At 42.7% G+C, this 18,118-nt stretch overlaps 1 protein-coding gene across 2 annotated transcripts in view; it reads right to left on the bottom strand.

Annotated features, from left to right (window-relative positions):
• Nucleotides 1-18,118, bottom strand: part of GMPS (guanine monophosphate synthase) — a 44,154-nt gene that overhangs the window by 13,644 nt on the left and 12,392 nt on the right. For both annotated transcript variants that reach the window (XM_083504055.1, XM_083504054.1), the window contains exons 2-7: nucleotides 16,420-16,601; nucleotides 10,760-10,874; nucleotides 2,810-2,907; nucleotides 2,015-2,118; nucleotides 799-992; nucleotides 213-378 (exon numbers count right to left, since the gene is read on the bottom strand). In XM_083504055.1, the coding sequence (XP_083360181.1) occupies nucleotides 213-378; nucleotides 799-992; nucleotides 2,015-2,118; nucleotides 2,810-2,907; nucleotides 10,760-10,874; nucleotides 16,420-16,601 (859 nt within the window). The remainder of the gene's footprint in view (nucleotides 1-212; nucleotides 379-798; nucleotides 993-2,014; nucleotides 2,119-2,809; nucleotides 2,908-10,759; nucleotides 10,875-16,419; nucleotides 16,602-18,118) is intronic.

Raw genomic sequence — 18,118 nt, 5'->3', positions numbered from 1 at the left:
GGCACCATGGTGGCTAGCTATAGCTGTAGAAGAATCTGCATTTTGTGGGCTACAGACACTGAAAAGAAGTTAATGGTCTGAAACAAATTAATGTTAAAACTAACTAACTAACTAAGTGACAAATGCAGAAACTAGCATTATGGAAAGAAACCGGAACTTTGGGATTTTTTTTCCCATTTTTTGTATTTGTGAAGAAGGGAGTGCTGTTGTACCTTTGACTTGAATTCCCAACTTTTTGAGTGCTTCTTCCACAGACTGGCTTTCCCTCTTGCGCATGAATCCATTATCTATGTGCACTGCTATCACCTGGTCTTGGTTTAAAGCCCGGTTCAGTAAAGCTGTACACACTGTTGAGTCCACGCCTCCACTGAGTAAAACCTGCAAGGGTTGATGGGGGCAGGGCGAGAGTCATTAAAATGAATTTCAATAAACAGAAAAATGCCTTCATCTACACACTGAATTTCATTTGCTTTACTACCTTTCCATAGTTTACTGAAGTATCAAAGCCACGGTATACCAAACATGGTAGGATAGCATCCCACTCTTTTTGTAAAAAATGACATAGACTAAAGCAGCCTTTGCTGACCTGATGCCCTCCAGGTGTTTTTGACTACAACTCCCATCAGCTCCAGCCAGCACAGGGGGCTGATGGGAGTTGTAGTCCAAAACATCTAAAAGGCACCAGGTTGGAGATGGCTGGGCTGAACCGTGTAAACAGGAAGCAGTAAGTTGCATCATAAGCAACTGCTATTCTTATGAAGAGGAATGAGCCTTGAAATCAAACTTTCAAAGTCTTACCAGGACTTTTGACGAGCCTACTTTTTCTTTTATGTCTCGAATGCACTCCAGTTCTCTGTTTTGAACGGTGAAGGTGCCGCTGCAGCCAGCAATATCATAAAGGAAGTTTTTCAGCATTGCTTTTCCGTTCACTGTTAGGCTAACTTCAGGATGGAACTGGGCTCCGTACAGTTTTTTAGATTCATTTGCTATAGCTTGGGGTGTGAAAAGAAAAGTCAGAAGACTTAAGAATCACATCAATATGGACAAGAGACCATTTATATTTGGGTGGTGAATTGCAAATAAACAATAAAACTAACCATAGGGAAGTATTTGTTAAAGTATGGTTAAATTTTGTATCTACCACCATCCTTCCTGGGGAAATCTAAGCATATACTATTGTTACGCTGTGTGTAGATGAACATTATTACTATTATTATTATTATTATTATTATTATTATTATTATTATTAACCTATTGGTCACTTTTTTGACAAAGTTAACACAAAGCAACTTACAGCAATAAAGAATGCATACATTAAAACCAGTATAAAAACAAGAGAAAAATCTAAAACACATAGAAAATTCAGCTATGCAAGGCTTAAATGAGGTTAATCTGAGGCAAGGAAACAAACAGTGTATGCTGAACAAAATACCAGAATAAGACTTTCTTTTTGTACTAAGGATTGCTCTTGGCTTACTGATCACAATTCAAGCAAAATAAACCCTGGTCTGGATGTAACACTGAGCCAGGAATTGTGGCTTGCTCCCCACGCATGGTAGCAGGGAGGCTCAGAACCACCCAAATTATCCTAAATGTGCCAAACCATCAACTGTGATTGCCCATGATGTGATCTGGGTCAAAGCTGTTTCTCACATGAATTCCTTTGCAAGATGATCACAACACTGTAGTATCCAAACTTCTCTAATTTAAAATACTATTTTAAAAAGTAACTCTTTGCAATTTATCACTGAAAACTAAGATAACGGCCACACTTTTTTGTTAGGAATCCAAGATGCAAATGCTTGCCATTTAAATGTACAGATATGGGAGATTCCTAAGTTGCACTAGACTCACTAAACTCAATGGACTTAAGTCTGTTGATTTCAATGGGTTCATTCTCAGTATGGCTAATGTTGGATATCACCCATTAGCTTTGCATTGTTTTTTGTTCCACGTTTTGCTTGACAGGTTCTTTATGAGCCAATCAATGGTTAACAGTGAGGAAAATACAAACCTGCTATAACATTTCCAGACTGTGCAACAACCTTGAATCCATCTGCTACTTTATCTACACTATCTCCATGAGTGAGGAGCACAATCTCGTCCTTCTGAAGTCCCCTAAATAAAAACAGGAAAAACCACGATCACCAAAACAATGCTTATTACTATTATTATTATTATTTAAAGCCCTTAATGCAAACTTAAGTATACAATAGTTCTATTTATTTATTCCACCAATTAACATTTTTCCTTATTTCTTCAAAATGGTTCAGAAGGAACAGATTATGTCCAGAGCAGAGTACCATACTTTTCTGTGTATAAGACGCCCCCCAAGTATAAGACGCCCCCTGTTTTGGGGGACTCAAACTGAAGAATATGGGGGAAGATGGCTCACCCACACACGGCGAAAATTCCACCCCTTGTCTGTCCCCTCGCCGGCAGAAGCTGCCAATTGTTTGCCCAATTGCCGCAGCGTCAGCCAATCAACCCCAGCCCTTGACGCAGCAACCAATAACACGCCCAACAGCCGCTGACAGCTGCAGCAGCAACCAATCAAATGTCCACCCTATGCACTATCCCTGTATAAGACGATCCCCACTTTTTAGCGTAATTTTTAAAGAAAAAACCTAGTCTTATACACGGAAAAGTACGATAATTGGGGAGGAGCACAGGGGGCTGGAGGAGGAGGAGAGGAGGGGTAAATCTTTGTCCCGTTGGTGAAACGCTGAATTCAACCTACACGTTTCCATTAAAAACTGCCATATAAGGCTGTCCCACAAATTAGCTTCCCCTTCCAGTACCTGCATACCTGAACAGTGAACATGTGTTATCCAGTGTAATGCTGAAGACTCCATCTTCTCTGACATCTTTTTTGTGTACTGTGCCTCCAAACACCTTGTTCATCATCTGACAAAATCAGAAAAAGTCAATGAGCTCCCACAATCCAGTCCTACCATCAGCAACACTGAACCATCAACAACACGGGCTCCCCTCCACCTTTGCACCAGTACCACCACACACAAAATTAGCCAGGGATCAGGCAACTCATTCAGCATGATGGAAACCCATAGCCAGCGACAAAGCCGCAGCTAATTTGGATATTAAAATTCAACACTGCATGTAATTTCCATAGGATTCGTAATCCAGCCTCTCTTATGTTTGTCTGCGCTGCTCCCCTCTACACCACTATACAGCAATAGACTGGTTCTCATTTTGTTTTCTTTTTAATTCCAAAGGATTCCTACTACCTACTGAATGATGGGGAATGCTACGGAGGGGAAAGAGAAGGTTTATTAGCTGCTTCTGCCTTTCTTCGGGTATCTAGCTTGCATGGAAAGCACAAATTTAAAGAGTTACCAACAACATACATGCTCAATTCTGGGAGAAAAATAAGCCAGGTTTAATAAGATATCGTTGCTTTGCAGGGTTTCCCAAAATGGTCAATAGTGATCCCCTGGGGTCAATGGGCTGTGTGTAGGGGATGAATGAAGACCTAGAGGTGGAAAGGGGCCTGGGCGGAAAAGGGGTTTTTGCAAGGCATAGGGCACTAATTTTGAAACTGGAAGTAAGAAGTACGAGCCACAGAAATGAAAGGTATAGGCATGTATAGAGTGCCTCTCCCTGGCATGGTGATTGATGATTAGTAAAAGTTGCTTATACACTGTTATCACTTGCCTTTATTTACATTCCAAAGACTTTGGGGTTGGGGTCAATGAAAGCTTTATAGGCTCAACAAGGGGTCAAGGAACTCAGAAGTGTGGGAAACCCTGTCTTAAAGAGCCCCGAAGAACCTCAGCCCTTCTCAAAGTGCTCTCTGTACCCTAAATACAGAGAGGCAACAAGAGAGTGTGAGTGAGACAGGGCTTTTTTAGTAGTTGCCCCGCAACTACTAGTGACATATTTTCAGCACCACGTGGAGACTCCCCCCCCCCATCCATGCACTTTAACATTGTTTACCACTTTTAACATTAAATTTTATTTTAAAAATTATTCGGCTTTAGTCTGCCCTGAGAGCATTCAATCATATTATTTCCCTCTTCCATTGGGATCACCATACCCCTTTCTATATATTTGCATTTCTCCCCTGTACCATTGTTGCATTTTATCACATTTATTATTTTACTGTATTATGTTTTGTATCATGGCAAAATTGTACATTCCTAGAAGAATGGGTTACCAGGAGACCAGCAAACGCAAATAAAGTTCAGACAAATTTCCTTGACTAGGAGAGATTAGCTAATTGAACCAGTTATGTAGCCTATCATATTTCACCTCCAACTGCAGTGACTAAAGAAGAAAATAAGAACACTTATTTGGGAGAAAACCTCACACAGCCCAGTGCAATTTTCTGTCAGGCACTCAATCAATAGGGCTGCAAAACATCCCAGAAGGCCTCTTCACAGCATCTTTATAATCTTGAGAGTATTTCCGCTAAAGGATAAGATAGAGTTATATGTCTCCTCTTTAATTAGCCTCCCAAGGCAAAGGGAGATAATTTACATTATTCTTCAGCAGGCTATGGAGAACTGTTTAGAATCATCTTTGCTCACTTGGCAATACAAATAAATGCCTGCCTAATTTTCTCCTATGCCCTATTTAGTTCTTTTGTCCTTGGCCCCACCCCTAAAGCCCACAGCAGCCAAAACACTGAGGGGATGCATTTGAATATTGCATAACACTAATATCACGGTTGGGTCAATTCCACACAGCAATGCACATTCTGAACCGGTCTGAAGCACAAAGCTTATACGCTCCTTGAAAACACAACCCTGCTGCGCAGATTCGGGTTGTTTCCTAATCTGTTCCATTCCTAATTTCAGGACAAAGGTTGAAATAAATGTGTTCCCAGCAGAGGCCAGATTTGAACACAGGGCCCTATTCTACCGCCGAAGAATGTTTCAGAGGTTTCCTAGGCATTTCCCCTCGAGGAACGCCTAACAACCACCTAAACTGCTTTTGAAGAAATAACACCAAAGTGTAGCTTCGCTTCAGGTAAAAATCAGCAAGGTAAATTTTGGGAAGTGTGTCTACCCCTCCCCCCTTTTTTCTTTATTTATGTTACCCTCCACAAAGGAGAGGTGCATTTGCCTGTTTCTCAGCATACATTGGGGGCGGGGGGCGGAATCCAATAATACAATGTATTAACAGAGGTACTGGCTCTGAAACATTCTGAAAAGGGTTTGTGGTAATTGATTGTAAAGGTAAAGGTACCCCTGACCGTTAGGTCCAGTCGCGGACGAATCTGGGGTTGCGGCACTCATCTCGCCTTATTGGCCGAGGGAGCCAGCGTACAGCTTCCAGGTCATGTGGCCAGCATGACTAAGCCGCTTCTGGCGAACCAGAGCAGCAGAAACGCCGTTTACCTTCCCGCTGGAGCGGTACCTATCTATCTACTTGCACTTTTTGGTGTGCTTTTGAACTGCTAGGTTGGCAGGAGTGAGAACATATTCAATATTTGCTAGTTGTTTTATTGTTTGCAAAACCATTTCTAATAAAAAAATATGATTATTCACACACCTAAAAGAATCTTCTGCAGAGTCTAATAAGCAGTTTGAAGGTTGGAGGTGTGAAAATTGCTTCATGCTACAATCACAAGAAAACATCTACTGGATAGCCTCATCTTGTGTCACTGGATAGCCACTGAACCCAGTTTCAATTGCTTGTAAATTCTTAGGACTTAATCTCACTGACAGCTGAATTGGCTCACCTGTCCTTGGATTATACTGCTCAAGGCTAAAGCTCAGAACGCATTGCTCCTCTATTCTTCCGATTCCCTATACATGGAAGAATATCTACTGTTCTGTGCTAAGGGTCTGGATCAGGCTTCCTCAGCCTCGGCCCTCCAGATGTTTTTGGCCTACAACTCCCATGATACCTAGCTAGCAGGACCAGTGGTCAGGGATGATGGGAACTGTAGTCTCAAAACTTCTGGAGGGCTGAGGTTGAGGAAGCCTGGTCTGGATTTTCCTGGATGGAAAGGCAATCATGTAAGTCCCTATCTGGAGTCAGAGCGCTATAACCTTAAAACAGATTTGTCACCTAATAATAATAATATTATAATAATAATTTATTATTTATACCCCGCCCATCTGGTTGGGTTTCCCCAGCCACTCTGGGCAGCTTCCAACAAAACACTAAAATACAATAACCTATTAAACATTAAAAGCTTCCCTAAACAGGGCTGCCTTCAGATGTCTTCTAAAAGTTTGGTAGTTATTTTTCTCTTTGACATCTGGTGGGAGGGTGTTCCACAGGGCGGGTGCCACTACCGAGAAGGCCCTCTGCCTGGTTCCCTGTAACTTGGCTTCTCGCAGCGAGGGAACCACCAGAAGGCCCTCGGCACTGGACCTCAGTGTCCGGGCAGAACGATGGAGGTGGGGACGCTCCTTCAGGTATATTGGACCGAGGCCGTTTAGGGCTTTAAAGGTCAGCATCAACACTTTGAATTGTGCTCGGAAACGTACTGGGAGTTATATGGTCTCGCTGGTGTTATATGGTCTCGGCGGCCGCTCCCAGTCACCAATCTAGCTGCCACATTCTGGATTAGTTGTAGTTTCTGAGTCACCTTCAAAGGTAGCCCCACATAGAGCGCATTGCAGTAGTCCAAGCGAGAGATAGGTAGGGCATGTACCACTCTGGCGAGACAGTCCGCGGGCAGGTAGGGTCTCAGCCTGTGTACCAGATGGAGCTGATAAACAGCTGCCCTGGACACAGAATTGACCTGCGCCTCCATGGACAGCTGTGAGTCCAGAATGACTCCCAGGCTGCGCACCTGGTCCTTCAGGGGCACAGTTACCCCATTCAGGACCAGGGAGTCCTCCACACCTGCCCGCCTCCTGTCCCCCCAAAACAGTACTTCAGTCTTGTCAGGATTCAACCTCAATCTGTTAGCCACCATCCATCCTCCAACCGCCTCCAGACACTCACACAGGACCTTCACCACCTAATCTACTGTTTGAGATAACTAGGCGCCATTAAAGGGTGCGTTCAGGCAGGGGTGTGTGTCCAAACCATCATAAAAGTGATCTAGGTGCATTGCCCTTCAGGATAGCTCAGTTGGTTAGATCATGGTGCTGAGGATGTCAAGCTTGCCAGTTTGATCCCCTGATGGGACAGCTGCATATTCCTGCACTGTAGGGGTTTGAGCTATATGTTCCTCAGGATCGCTTCCAACTCTACAATTCTATGATTCTATGTCTGCATTGGACATATGGAAACATGCAAGGCACTGCTATTCCTGGTTTCCAGCTCCTTTAGTGATATGTATTAATAAAGCACTAGAGTATCTGCTTTTTTATTACAGTGTTCATACAGATGGGGGAAAGCCATTCATTATTCCTTCAGCATCGCATCATAGCAGAAGATTATCCGTTCCACTCAACCAGTGGGGCCAATGTTTCTATCTTGGATTACAGCCTTCGCCAACGACAGACTACTCCTTGTGCGTATAAGCATGACTATTGCAGCGAGCAATCTGAAAACTTGCTTTATTATTATTTCTCACTATACTGTATTTGATCTCGCACAAAGCCTTGCTATTTGAGGGAGTTCTGTTTTGACACGGCATTCATCACGCTTGACTGTTTCCACATTGTTGCAGCAAACTTTTAAGCAGCGGTATTTGATTTCACAGAGACGAGCAGACCCCGTACACAGTCTTTTGCAAGCTCACTCAGGCTCAGTCATGGGGCTGGTGTTGTTGTTCCTGGGTTTGCACACTAATGCGCTGCAGTACAACACCGAGATAGTCCCACTTCCCGGCACAACACACACTTTGGAATTTGTAGACAGAAACCAGTTTTTGCTTCCCCAAATTGAGTCAGGGCTTTCCAATGATTTCTGGGCTTTAGACTTCACCCTTAAATAGAACGCAGGACCTGCCCATCTCGTTCACACCAAAGGCTTTTCAAATCCAGCAATACTCTGTTCTCACAGTGGCAAAGCAGATGGCTATGGAGTGCAATACAGTGGTACCTCGGTTTACAAACAGTCCTGTTTACGAACCACTCGATTTACGAACTCCGCAAAACCGGAAGTAGTGCCTCGGTTTGCGAACTTCACCTCGGTTTACGAACGGAAGCTGAACGGTAGAAGGGAACCGGCGGCAGAAGGCCTCTTTAGGGAAAGTGCGTCTCAGTTTAAGAACGGATTTGGTTTAGGAACGGACTTCAGGAACGGATTAGGTTCGTAAACCGAGGTACCACTGTATAGCCCTAACCCAAACAGGTTCCATATTACTTACTTCCGATGTAGAAAAATGAACTGTATAAAATACTTTCTTTTCAAAAAGAGAAACACAGCCACATTGGACCTCTCAGCCTCATTTGTGCTGCTCTCACAGAAAGCTGGACTTCCCTCGCTGACACCCCTAGGCTCAGTCCCTGCTCTCTATTTCACGATTCATTAAACTTTTCCCACTAGACCCATCCTGCAGGGCACGTGGTTGGGTAAACCACCACGGTTCTCATGGTCTTGCCAGTTCCAATTGCTCTTTCCCCTCCTCCCATTTTGTCAGGGAACTGCCATCAGCTCAGAGGCGAGAGGTGGAAGGGCAGTTGTGTTACAGGGAGCCTCTGAAGATCTTGTGAAGCAGTTCCTCCTCTGGCGAGGAGGAAAGCCCCGCCTCCAGTGGGGAGGGGGCTCAGGGACCAGGAGATGCTAGGAAGAGCCTCAACACCGAGCCTGAGCAAAGCGAAGGGGAGGCAAGTCCCCCTTTGCCAGCGCCCACTCTGCGCAGGAGGTTTGAGCGCAGAGAGGGGAGGAGAAGGATGGGGGTCACATGACTTATGCTGGGAGAGGTACAAGGACTGGCCACGCCCAGATTCTGCTAGCGATTGAGCAGACATGGACTTGCGACGCTCTGCACTGTAAATAGTTTGTATTAATACAGTGGTGCCTCGCAAGACGAAAAGAATCTGTTCTGTGATTCTCTTCGTCTAGCGGTTTTTTCGTCTTGCAAAGCAAGCCCATTGACGGATTAGCACTATTAGCGGCTTATCTGCTGATCGGATCAGCTGATAAGCGGCTTAGCGGCTTAGAAAAAGGGGGGGAGGGGAAAAAAACCAGCAGGAACTCGCAAGACATTGTCGTCTTGCAAAGCAAGCCCATAGGAAATTTGTTTTGCGAAGCACCTCCAAAATGGAAAACTCTTTCGTCTAGCGAGTTTTCCGTCTTTCGAGGCATTCGTCTTGCAGGGCACCACTGTAATAAAGCCTGGAAAAGACAGGTTGGAGTCTTGCCTGTTTGCTCTCGAGCAACCACAACATCACCTGATACATTTGCTTTAGAAGTTCATGCTCATTTTAATGTATGCAATTCTGGCTCTTGGTCATCCCTCTGGCCTTTCTAAGTTTGGATTTACCTCTTTCCTCAGCTGCTCTTCTTCTGTGCTCTCGTTCCTGGCCATTTCAGGACCTATATTCCAGAAGATCTCTCTCTCTCTTCTTGATTCTTGTATTCAAACCTTCTTCCTCCGTGGCAACTCATTCTGCTGGTCACAACTTAGGCCTTGTCACTCCTTCACGCCACTCCAATTTTCGCTCCAGCTAAGGTATGTCAGGTCTAGCCTTTCCAAACGCCATCCTTTTCTAGCTACCGATTCTAACAAACTCCCTGTTCTATTTTACGTTGATTATTGCAATCATTTGTTTACTGTTTCTTCCTACCCCTCCGCTTAAACCTATTATCTCTATTCTCAACACTTCCCCAAGTGCTTCATTTTCTTCTCTTCATGCTTTAATCGCGTTGCACCTCTCTTAAGGGTTCTCTCCACTGGTTTCCTCTATTGAACCGAGACTGCTGCTGACTTCCAAGCCTCTTCACGGTCTTGGCCTGTTATCATCTTAGTTGTTTTCTCTCTATTCTCCTTCCTTGGTCTCACCATTCATCAGATACTAAGCTTCTTACTAAGCTTCCACTCTCCCTTGTGCTACTCCTTGTCTTGTGTATTCTCTCTCACGACCCCTTCGGGCACGGAAATCTCTCTCGTGAAATATTTGGCAGCCTTGCTCTTTGTTCTCATTTAATAAATTATTAAAACACACTTTTTCTCTCTCTCTTTGGCATTTCATTCTTGATAACGTCCCGCTTTGATGCATTTGTCTTCCTATCATCGGGGCTTATTTTCTGCCCTCTTAACTTTTTGCTGTTGTTTTGTTTTTGCAACATTTCCCTCCAAACCACCTCTCATATTATTATCTGGATTGTGAGCCTACAGAGAAGGCTCCTAATATTCATATATCTAAAGCACTTATTTTTTATAAGTAAACGTAAGGTCTGTGCATGTAAAGTTCTCACAGTGCCTTAATGAGATCCCCCCAGATTAATTTGCGTAAATGCTAAATATCAAAGCAAACTTAAATACCAATGCAAGCCCATTTAATATAACTGACAGGCCACAGCCATCCTTGTTTTTAAAATTATGCATGTTTTCCCCTCAATAGTGATGGCCTCAAAAGGCTCATGAATCACCACACAGCAGGCTTCTGTACACTTTGAACAACAGATGTGCTTGCAAAATCCTTGTATCCATGCATAGATTGCACCTGGGACTACACTGAGCGTGATATGCAAGGAATTAATACACAACCATTTCTCAATTTCTCAACCAATTTCTCAAAAGGGTCCTTTTCTGCATCTGCTTAAATCAACTTCAAACATAATTTTCATGCATTGTGCAGCTTATACAACACACACAAAAGCCAGCAATTTGCTCTTAACGGAGCTACAAAAACATACAGCCATAAAATGATATTTGCACCTGCATGCCATAGCAGATTCCAAGAACTGGTTTGCCTATCGTAAATATTGCTGGGTCGAACCAGGGAGCATCTTCTGCATAAACTGAATTTGGTCCTCCGGATATGATAATAGCCCTGCAAAAGAAACAGGTATTTTTTTAAAAAAAATAAAAAAGTAAAGATTGATTTTTGGAACTAAACCACTTTAATAAAATTTCCATTTTAATACCTACTTTCAAAAACAAAAACAAAAAAACCTTTATAAATAAAGTTGTGGCATCCTGATCTATAAAATGAGCAAGCCGTGCTTTGCTGGAACAGTGAATTCTCAAGACTGACATTAAAAAGACTTTTTTTAAAAAAGATGTTCATTAGTGCAGCTTTTAAAAAATTAGAAGCAAATAAGAACCACCATGTAGTTAGATATGATTCTGCCTTTCTACATTTCAGAATCCAGCAAAAACAAAAATTATGCTATATGCCAATGACTCACATCTCCTAGTTTAAAGATTGAGGGGTATTTTTGATCCAAGAATCTGAGGTTTCTTTGTTAATTCTTACAAAGAATAATTCTTATAGGTGTTGTGAAAACTTTTTTTAAGAAACACCCTATAGTTTATTATCATTTTTTCACAGTATTATACAGCAGTATAGTCCTTTATTCGTGCAGATGATTGGTGGCTTCGTCAATATGTGTACGTTTGGCTGTTGCGGCCCTGCGGGTGAGCGATTTATGGCACCCCCCCCCCAAAAAAAAACCCAAGTCTTGGCAATCCCCTCTGTAAAAAAGCTCAACAACTCTGGGCAATCTCCCCCCCCCCCCATTTTCTCAATTTTTAGTCCCAAAAAAGAGGGGGCGTCTTATACCCGGGGTGTGTTATACATTGAAAAATACGGTATATACGGTATATATATATATGGGGTGTCTTATAGATGGAAAAATACAGTAAATCTGTTTCTAACTATGTTTGTGATTTTTATTGTATATTTTTTAAACTTTGGTTTTAAATATATATATCTCAAAGTAATTTAAAACCAAAGTTTAAAAAATATACAATAAAAATCACAAACATAGTTAGAAACAGATTTACTGTATTTTTCCATCTATAAGACGCCCCCTATTTTGGGGGACTCCAATTTAAGAAAATGGGGGGGAATCTATCCATGTAGAAGACACCCCCAAATTTTGGACATTATTTTTTAGGGGAGAAACCTAGTCTTATACCCGGAAAAATACGGTAGCTGTACAAGAACACAGGTGTTGCCTAAAAGCCCAGGGAAACAAAAATGTATTTGCCAAACAACAAAATGGTGACAGGGTTGACCCTGGGGAGAACATGCCATAAACGTGTGTGTGTGTGTGTGTGTGTGTGTCCCTGTGAGGTAGGTTAGGCCCAATGTCACCTATTCAGATACATGGCTGACTGGGGATTCGAACTCTGGTCTCCCATGTGTAACACTGTTACATGACTCTAGCTCAGCATTAATTTTGGACCCTGATGGCACAAAGGGGCATTCTCAGTAGCTATTTTAGAACAACAAATCGTCCTGTCTCTAGAAAATCTCCAGAACTGAATCCTAAATATTATCTAGAAATACTTAAAAGACAGGGAAGGATACTATATATCTAAAAGCTACCAAAAAGAGTTCACTAATGTAGTAAAAACTTGGAAAACAGCTCTTTGTAAAAGATTTACAGTGGTGCCCCGCAAGACGAATGCCTCGCAAGACGGAAAACTCGCTAGACGAAAGAGTTTTCCGTTTTGGAGGTGCTTCGCAAAACGAATCTCCTATGGGCTTGCTTCGCAAGACGACAATGTCTTGCGAGTTCCTGCGGGGTTTCCCCCCCCCTTTTTTTCTAAGCCGCTAAGCCGCTTATCAGCTGATCCGATAAGCTGATAAGCCGCTAAAAGCGCTAATAGCGCTAATCTGTCAATGGGCTTGCTTCGCAAGACGAAAAAACCGCTAAACGAAGAGAATCACAGGACGGATTCTTTTCGTCTTGCGAGGCACCACTGTACATATGAAGCCAATTTATGGAACGCTTTCCACTGTATTAATGATTTGATTTTTTTTAGATTTCTGGAAATTACTTAACACTTTGTTAACCAGACTTTAAACATCTGGAAACAAGTGAGGAGAGGAACTATCATTCTGATATCGAACTTCAGTGTTGCAATAGGCACTTTATTTGTAGGCTTGGGCAAACCTTTCAGCTTTTTGGCTTGAGGCTCTTTTTTAATGCTCTTTTCTTTTTCTTAGGAGTTGACAATATAAACAAGCAGCAGAGTTTTTTGTGGACAGCACCACTACAGGATGTGTGAACACAGAAGGGTGGGGGGTGTTACATATTCAAATATTCTCCCCCTTGTGTTGCAGCAGAGGAAGGAAATCTCCCTCTGAGATGCAGATTTTTTATTTTAAAAAATCCTGTCAGGGGAAAGAGTTAACTTAGCATCCTCACAGGCCAACTTCAAAGCATGCAACCTGATGTACTTAAGCCACTTGATCCTTTGATTGCACAAATTGGCCCTTAGGGCCTTAAGGAGGTGCCCTAATTACTTAAGGCACTTCCTGAAGGCTCTAAGCCTATTCCTACCTCCTGAGAGTCTCTATTAAAGAAACATATAGGTTTTAAGGGGCGGGAGAATTGTGGTACATTTCCTCTGGGACAGAAGATGGGGAGAGGGGTAATTCACGTGAGACTCATCACTACGTTTCCTGCTCAGCTCAAAGTTTTACACTTAAAATAGGTTTCTTGGGATAAGCATGGGCTACAAATAAGCTGAGCAGACAGGCAACTAATCAGTTTGTTTTTAATGTGGGAATTTGTAATAAATCTGCGAGCGCCATTTGCTGGATTTCTGAACCAAATTCCCTGTGCCGTTCATACAAACTATGAATGTTCAGACAGACCATTATTATGTCTACTGTCATCTACAAAAATAAGCAGAAGTTGAAGCGGGGGGGGGGGAGAATAATCTTCAAATTTTTTCGCTGGAATGCGGAAACGGAGTGTGTGTTTTTTACAGCTTCAGCTCAAGGAAATCACAAGCTGTTTATTTGACTTTGTAACAAAAATGGAAAAGTAATATTCCCTGAGGAGAATCGGCATACAGAGGGGGCATTTTCTTCTGTGTATTGAGATTAAGTTGTGAATGTTTCTGTTGTCACAATCTTTCCAAAGGAAAACAGGCATGTTTTGGAGCAAGACACAAGCAATCTATGCATCAGGCAAAGAATAATCTGAACAGGAAATTTAGAGAAGACAGTGTTGTCATGGGAAGCCTGTTATCTTACGCAGGGAAAGATTCCTTGCGAACCTTTACTCCTGTTGTGAAGACAGACTATCTAGAGAGGGGCTGGGTGTTTCAAACAAGCATGGAAAGGAAGTGGGAGGAAGGAGTATGTGGTTGTTATCCTGCCTCATCCCACTACCCCTGGTTTATAACATCCTAACCCACTTCATGATCACTTCAGGAACTCGTGGAACTGGCTGGATTTCCAGACCTCTCTGAGAAACATGTATGAGGATTACTTTCCCATTGACAGCCTTGTTGAACTATGAAATGGCCGCACATCATCTACCCGTTCAACTCCTGCCACTCACTCTGTTGACAGAGGCTCCCTCCTTCCATTTAACAGAAGACAGAGCTCTGGTTTTAAACAAAAAAACAAGCAACCAGCTGCAATAATAGCATTTAAAGACTGTGCCACAAAACTGGTAGGTTTAGGAAAATAAGTGTATACCTGTTGTCTCTGCTGCTACTGCGATTTTAACATTCTGATAAGAAAAGCTTTTTATGGGGAGGTAAATGGACTTGAAATCTAGGAGGTTTAAGCTGTTACCTTCTGCTTTCAGTCCTACAAGCATGTTTGAATTCATTCTCATTGGCAAATCCTAGAGTTGGCTAAATTGCAGGCCTTTATTTGTTGTTGGACTCCCAAATCTCATCAGCTCTAGCCAGCATATTCAATAGTCAGAGATTATGGGAGTTGTAGACCAGCAACACCCGGGGGACCAAATGTTAGCCACCAATAGTTTTAACTTAGGCACGAAAATAATATTTTCCTACGGCTGCTGTACCACTCATCTGTTTTTTTACCAGTAATGCTTGCTTTGACATTGATTGGGTGCCATTTCTCCTATGAATCTTGTTAGGCCACAATTGTGGCACTGGAAGTTCTACGTCAAGGTTGCTTCCACCATCCTTGGCCACTGGCTGGGGCTGATGGGAGCGTCTGTAGGGCCACAGGTGAGCTGCCCCTGGTCTAAGTGTGTGACTGTTCAAATAGATGCTTGAAAAGCAATTACTTGCTCCTCAACTGAAAGGTCCAGAGGGTGCAATAAGGAAATTGCTTGTTGTCTTTTCCCCTCATCTCTCTATTAAGGAATCCTGATGGATTCCACCTTAATACTACTGGGGAAGAAACAGCAGAAAGGTTTCGAGTGAGCTTGTCCCCAGCACGCTGATAATACCCAACTTGATCTTTCTGTTCCATTCAGCCCTTACTTCCCACAATCACAGTGTCTCAGTAGAGGGAAAGCTCACAGGTTTTCTGATCTGAAATGGGTCAAGCCAGGAATCCCACCACTGAACTTGAATCTGACCTAGTGTTTGCCATATGTGAAGAAGAAGAAGAAGAAGAAGAAGAAGAAGAAGAAGAAGAAGAAGAAGAAGAAGAAGAAGAAGTGGTGTTTGGACTTGATATCCCGCCTTTCACTCCCCTTAAGGAGTCTCAAAGCGGCTAACAATCTCCTTTCCCTTCCTGCCCCACAACAAACACTCTGTGAGGTGAGTGGGGCTGAGAGACTTCAGAGAAGTGTGACTAGCCCAAGGTCACAAAGCAGCTGCATGTGGAGGAGCGGGAAAGCGAACCTGGTTCACCAGATTACGAGTCCATCGCTCCTAACCACTACACCATGCTGGCACTTCAGGATGCTGACATTCCAGGATGGTCCTTGATGGGTTGGCTATCCAAATCCCCTCCCTCTCAAGTCTAGAACACTTTCAGAAGGATTTTGCATGTGTTTTAACATCTGATATGTCGAGTGTCAGATCCAATCTGCATTTGCTTTTTAAAAATAAAAATTAAAAAAAGCAGGGCAGTATGTTGTAGGGTCTGTATCATCCCACAATATTCCTGGCAACTAAATGACTAAATGCCCCCTCTATGGAACACTTCCTAAACATAGGAGAAACATAGGTTATAGTGAAGGTTCTAGAGTAGACTTCTATCCTGTACTGGTCTTCTGCCTGGCAAGGGGAGCATTCAAACATTCAATCCTCCATCTCCACCCTTTAATGCAGTGATGGCCAAATTTGGCCCTTCAGCTGTTTTGGGACTACAACTCCCATCATCCCTAGCTAGTTCCCATCATCCCACAGGAACAGTGGTCAGGGATGACGGGAACTGTAGTCCCAAAACAGCTGGAGGGCCAAGTTTGGCCATCACTGCTCTAATGGTACAATAATCCCAGGAGAAGAAACCATGTACATTTTCCTCGGTACATCCCTCACTAGGTGTTCCAAAGTGATGTTCCAAAGCTGATATCAGAAAATTGATTTGACAGTCAAGTTACTCGTTTTAAATAAAAGCACCATGCAAGTCCTCCTTCTGGCTTTCCAGATGAAGTTTAGAACTTAAAAGGTAAAACACAAAACAGAACGAATCTTACCGGAATCCCTGTTCTTTGATGGCAAAGGCAGGTGTTTCCAAAGGGAATATCTCTGACTGGACAAATAGTTCTCTGACTCGGCGATCTATGACTTTCCCATACTGCGCCCCAGCATCAAGTATCACTACAGCTCCATCGTAGCGGCAGAGACCATCCTTGAGATCTTCTCCAGCATTCTCCAACTGTGAACATTATTTACATAAACACTTTTATCACTCGGATTATCAGCACAGAGCAAGAACAGAAAACTAAACTACTTTTTAAATGAGAAGTAAGTAGCTAAGTTAATTATTTAAGATACTTGCAAGCTCTTGCTTTGGGAAGTCTCTTGGAATAATTAAGAATGCATGGTGTTTTGTTTTTTTAAAAAAACAACAACAACCCCAGACTGTAGTATTATATGCAATAAATAGAAAATTTAGGGGAAACACGTTGCGTTAGTCAAGTTTAACAGATACTATTTATTAATGAATATAGATGCAATGTTGGTCATTTTGCACCCCTTCCTAGGGCTCTAACCCATCCTTCCTTTTTGCCATTGCTTCTGCTAGAAGCAGCATCTAGTAATTGGCAACACTTTTATGCGAGAGGGTCACCCAAGAGGAGGCTTGTAACAGCCACTCAGCTTGAGCAAAAATGTACTACTTTCAGGTGAACAGGATGGGAAGATTTTAGAAATGAGATGAGACTGCATCCCTAATCAGGCTAAGGATGTGTCACAATAAATTACTAGCTGCAGAGACAGATGGGCTAATAAAATGCGGATTCTAGCAAACTTTGCGGATGTATCTGGAAGCGTAGCTTAGAGATTCAGGTGGTATAGGATGTGAAATTGTTTATAATTGTATATATACCGTATTTTTCGCTCTATAAGACGCACCAGACCACAAGACACACCTATAGTTTTTGGAGGAGGAAAACAAGAAAAAAATATTCTGAATCTCAGAAGCCAGAACAGGAAGAGGGATCGCTGTGCAGTGAAAGCAGCAATCCCTCTTGCTGTTCTGGCTTCTGGGATAGCTGCGCAGCCTGCATTCGCTCCATAAGACGCACACACATTCCCCCTTACTTTTTAGGAGGGAAAAAGTGAGTCTTATAGAGCAAAAAATACGGCATGTGTGTATGTGAAATTGTGCGATTGTTTTTATTGTGAAACTGCTTTGAGGTATTTCAAGGGAAGCGACTGATAGATGGATATAAATAAATGAATTGCACTCACGAAGGGAATAAATGGGGCTACTTGCATACAAATAGGTCTGCCCATACCATATTACTCTCCTTCACAGTATGAACTGGAATGACCTATGCATTAGGGCTTCAAAACTGGTTTGAAGTCCATACTGTGATATCAGTTTCATCATTTCTGACCTGGCAATATATCACGAATCATGACATGTGTGTGTGCTATGCAAAAACCACAATGAGGGGGAAACCGTGAAGCCAGTCAATGCTTCTCTCAATTCCTGAAGCCCCTGTTAACTCTTCTGGCTGAGCTGTCCTCTGCTCCATGCAGTGGGCAGCAAATCGCAAAAGCAGTCACTGGCAAAAATCAGGATGCGGGGAAAACTGTGAAGCCAGCCAATGCCTCTACATAGCTCCATCCATATTTCAGACATTGTGATATATCAGTGTAACACAATATTTAGCTGGTGATATATTACAATGTTGAAAACCAGATTTCGCGCAGCCCTGACACACA

This window comes from Podarcis liolepis (genome assembly GCF_965112155.1).
Source record: "Podarcis liolepis genome assembly, chromosome: 5".
Classification (NCBI taxonomy): Eukaryota; Metazoa; Chordata; class Lepidosauria; order Squamata; family Lacertidae; genus Podarcis; species Podarcis liolepis.
Note: the sequence above shows the minus strand (reverse complement) of the source record. Positions and strands in the feature narration are given on the sequence as shown.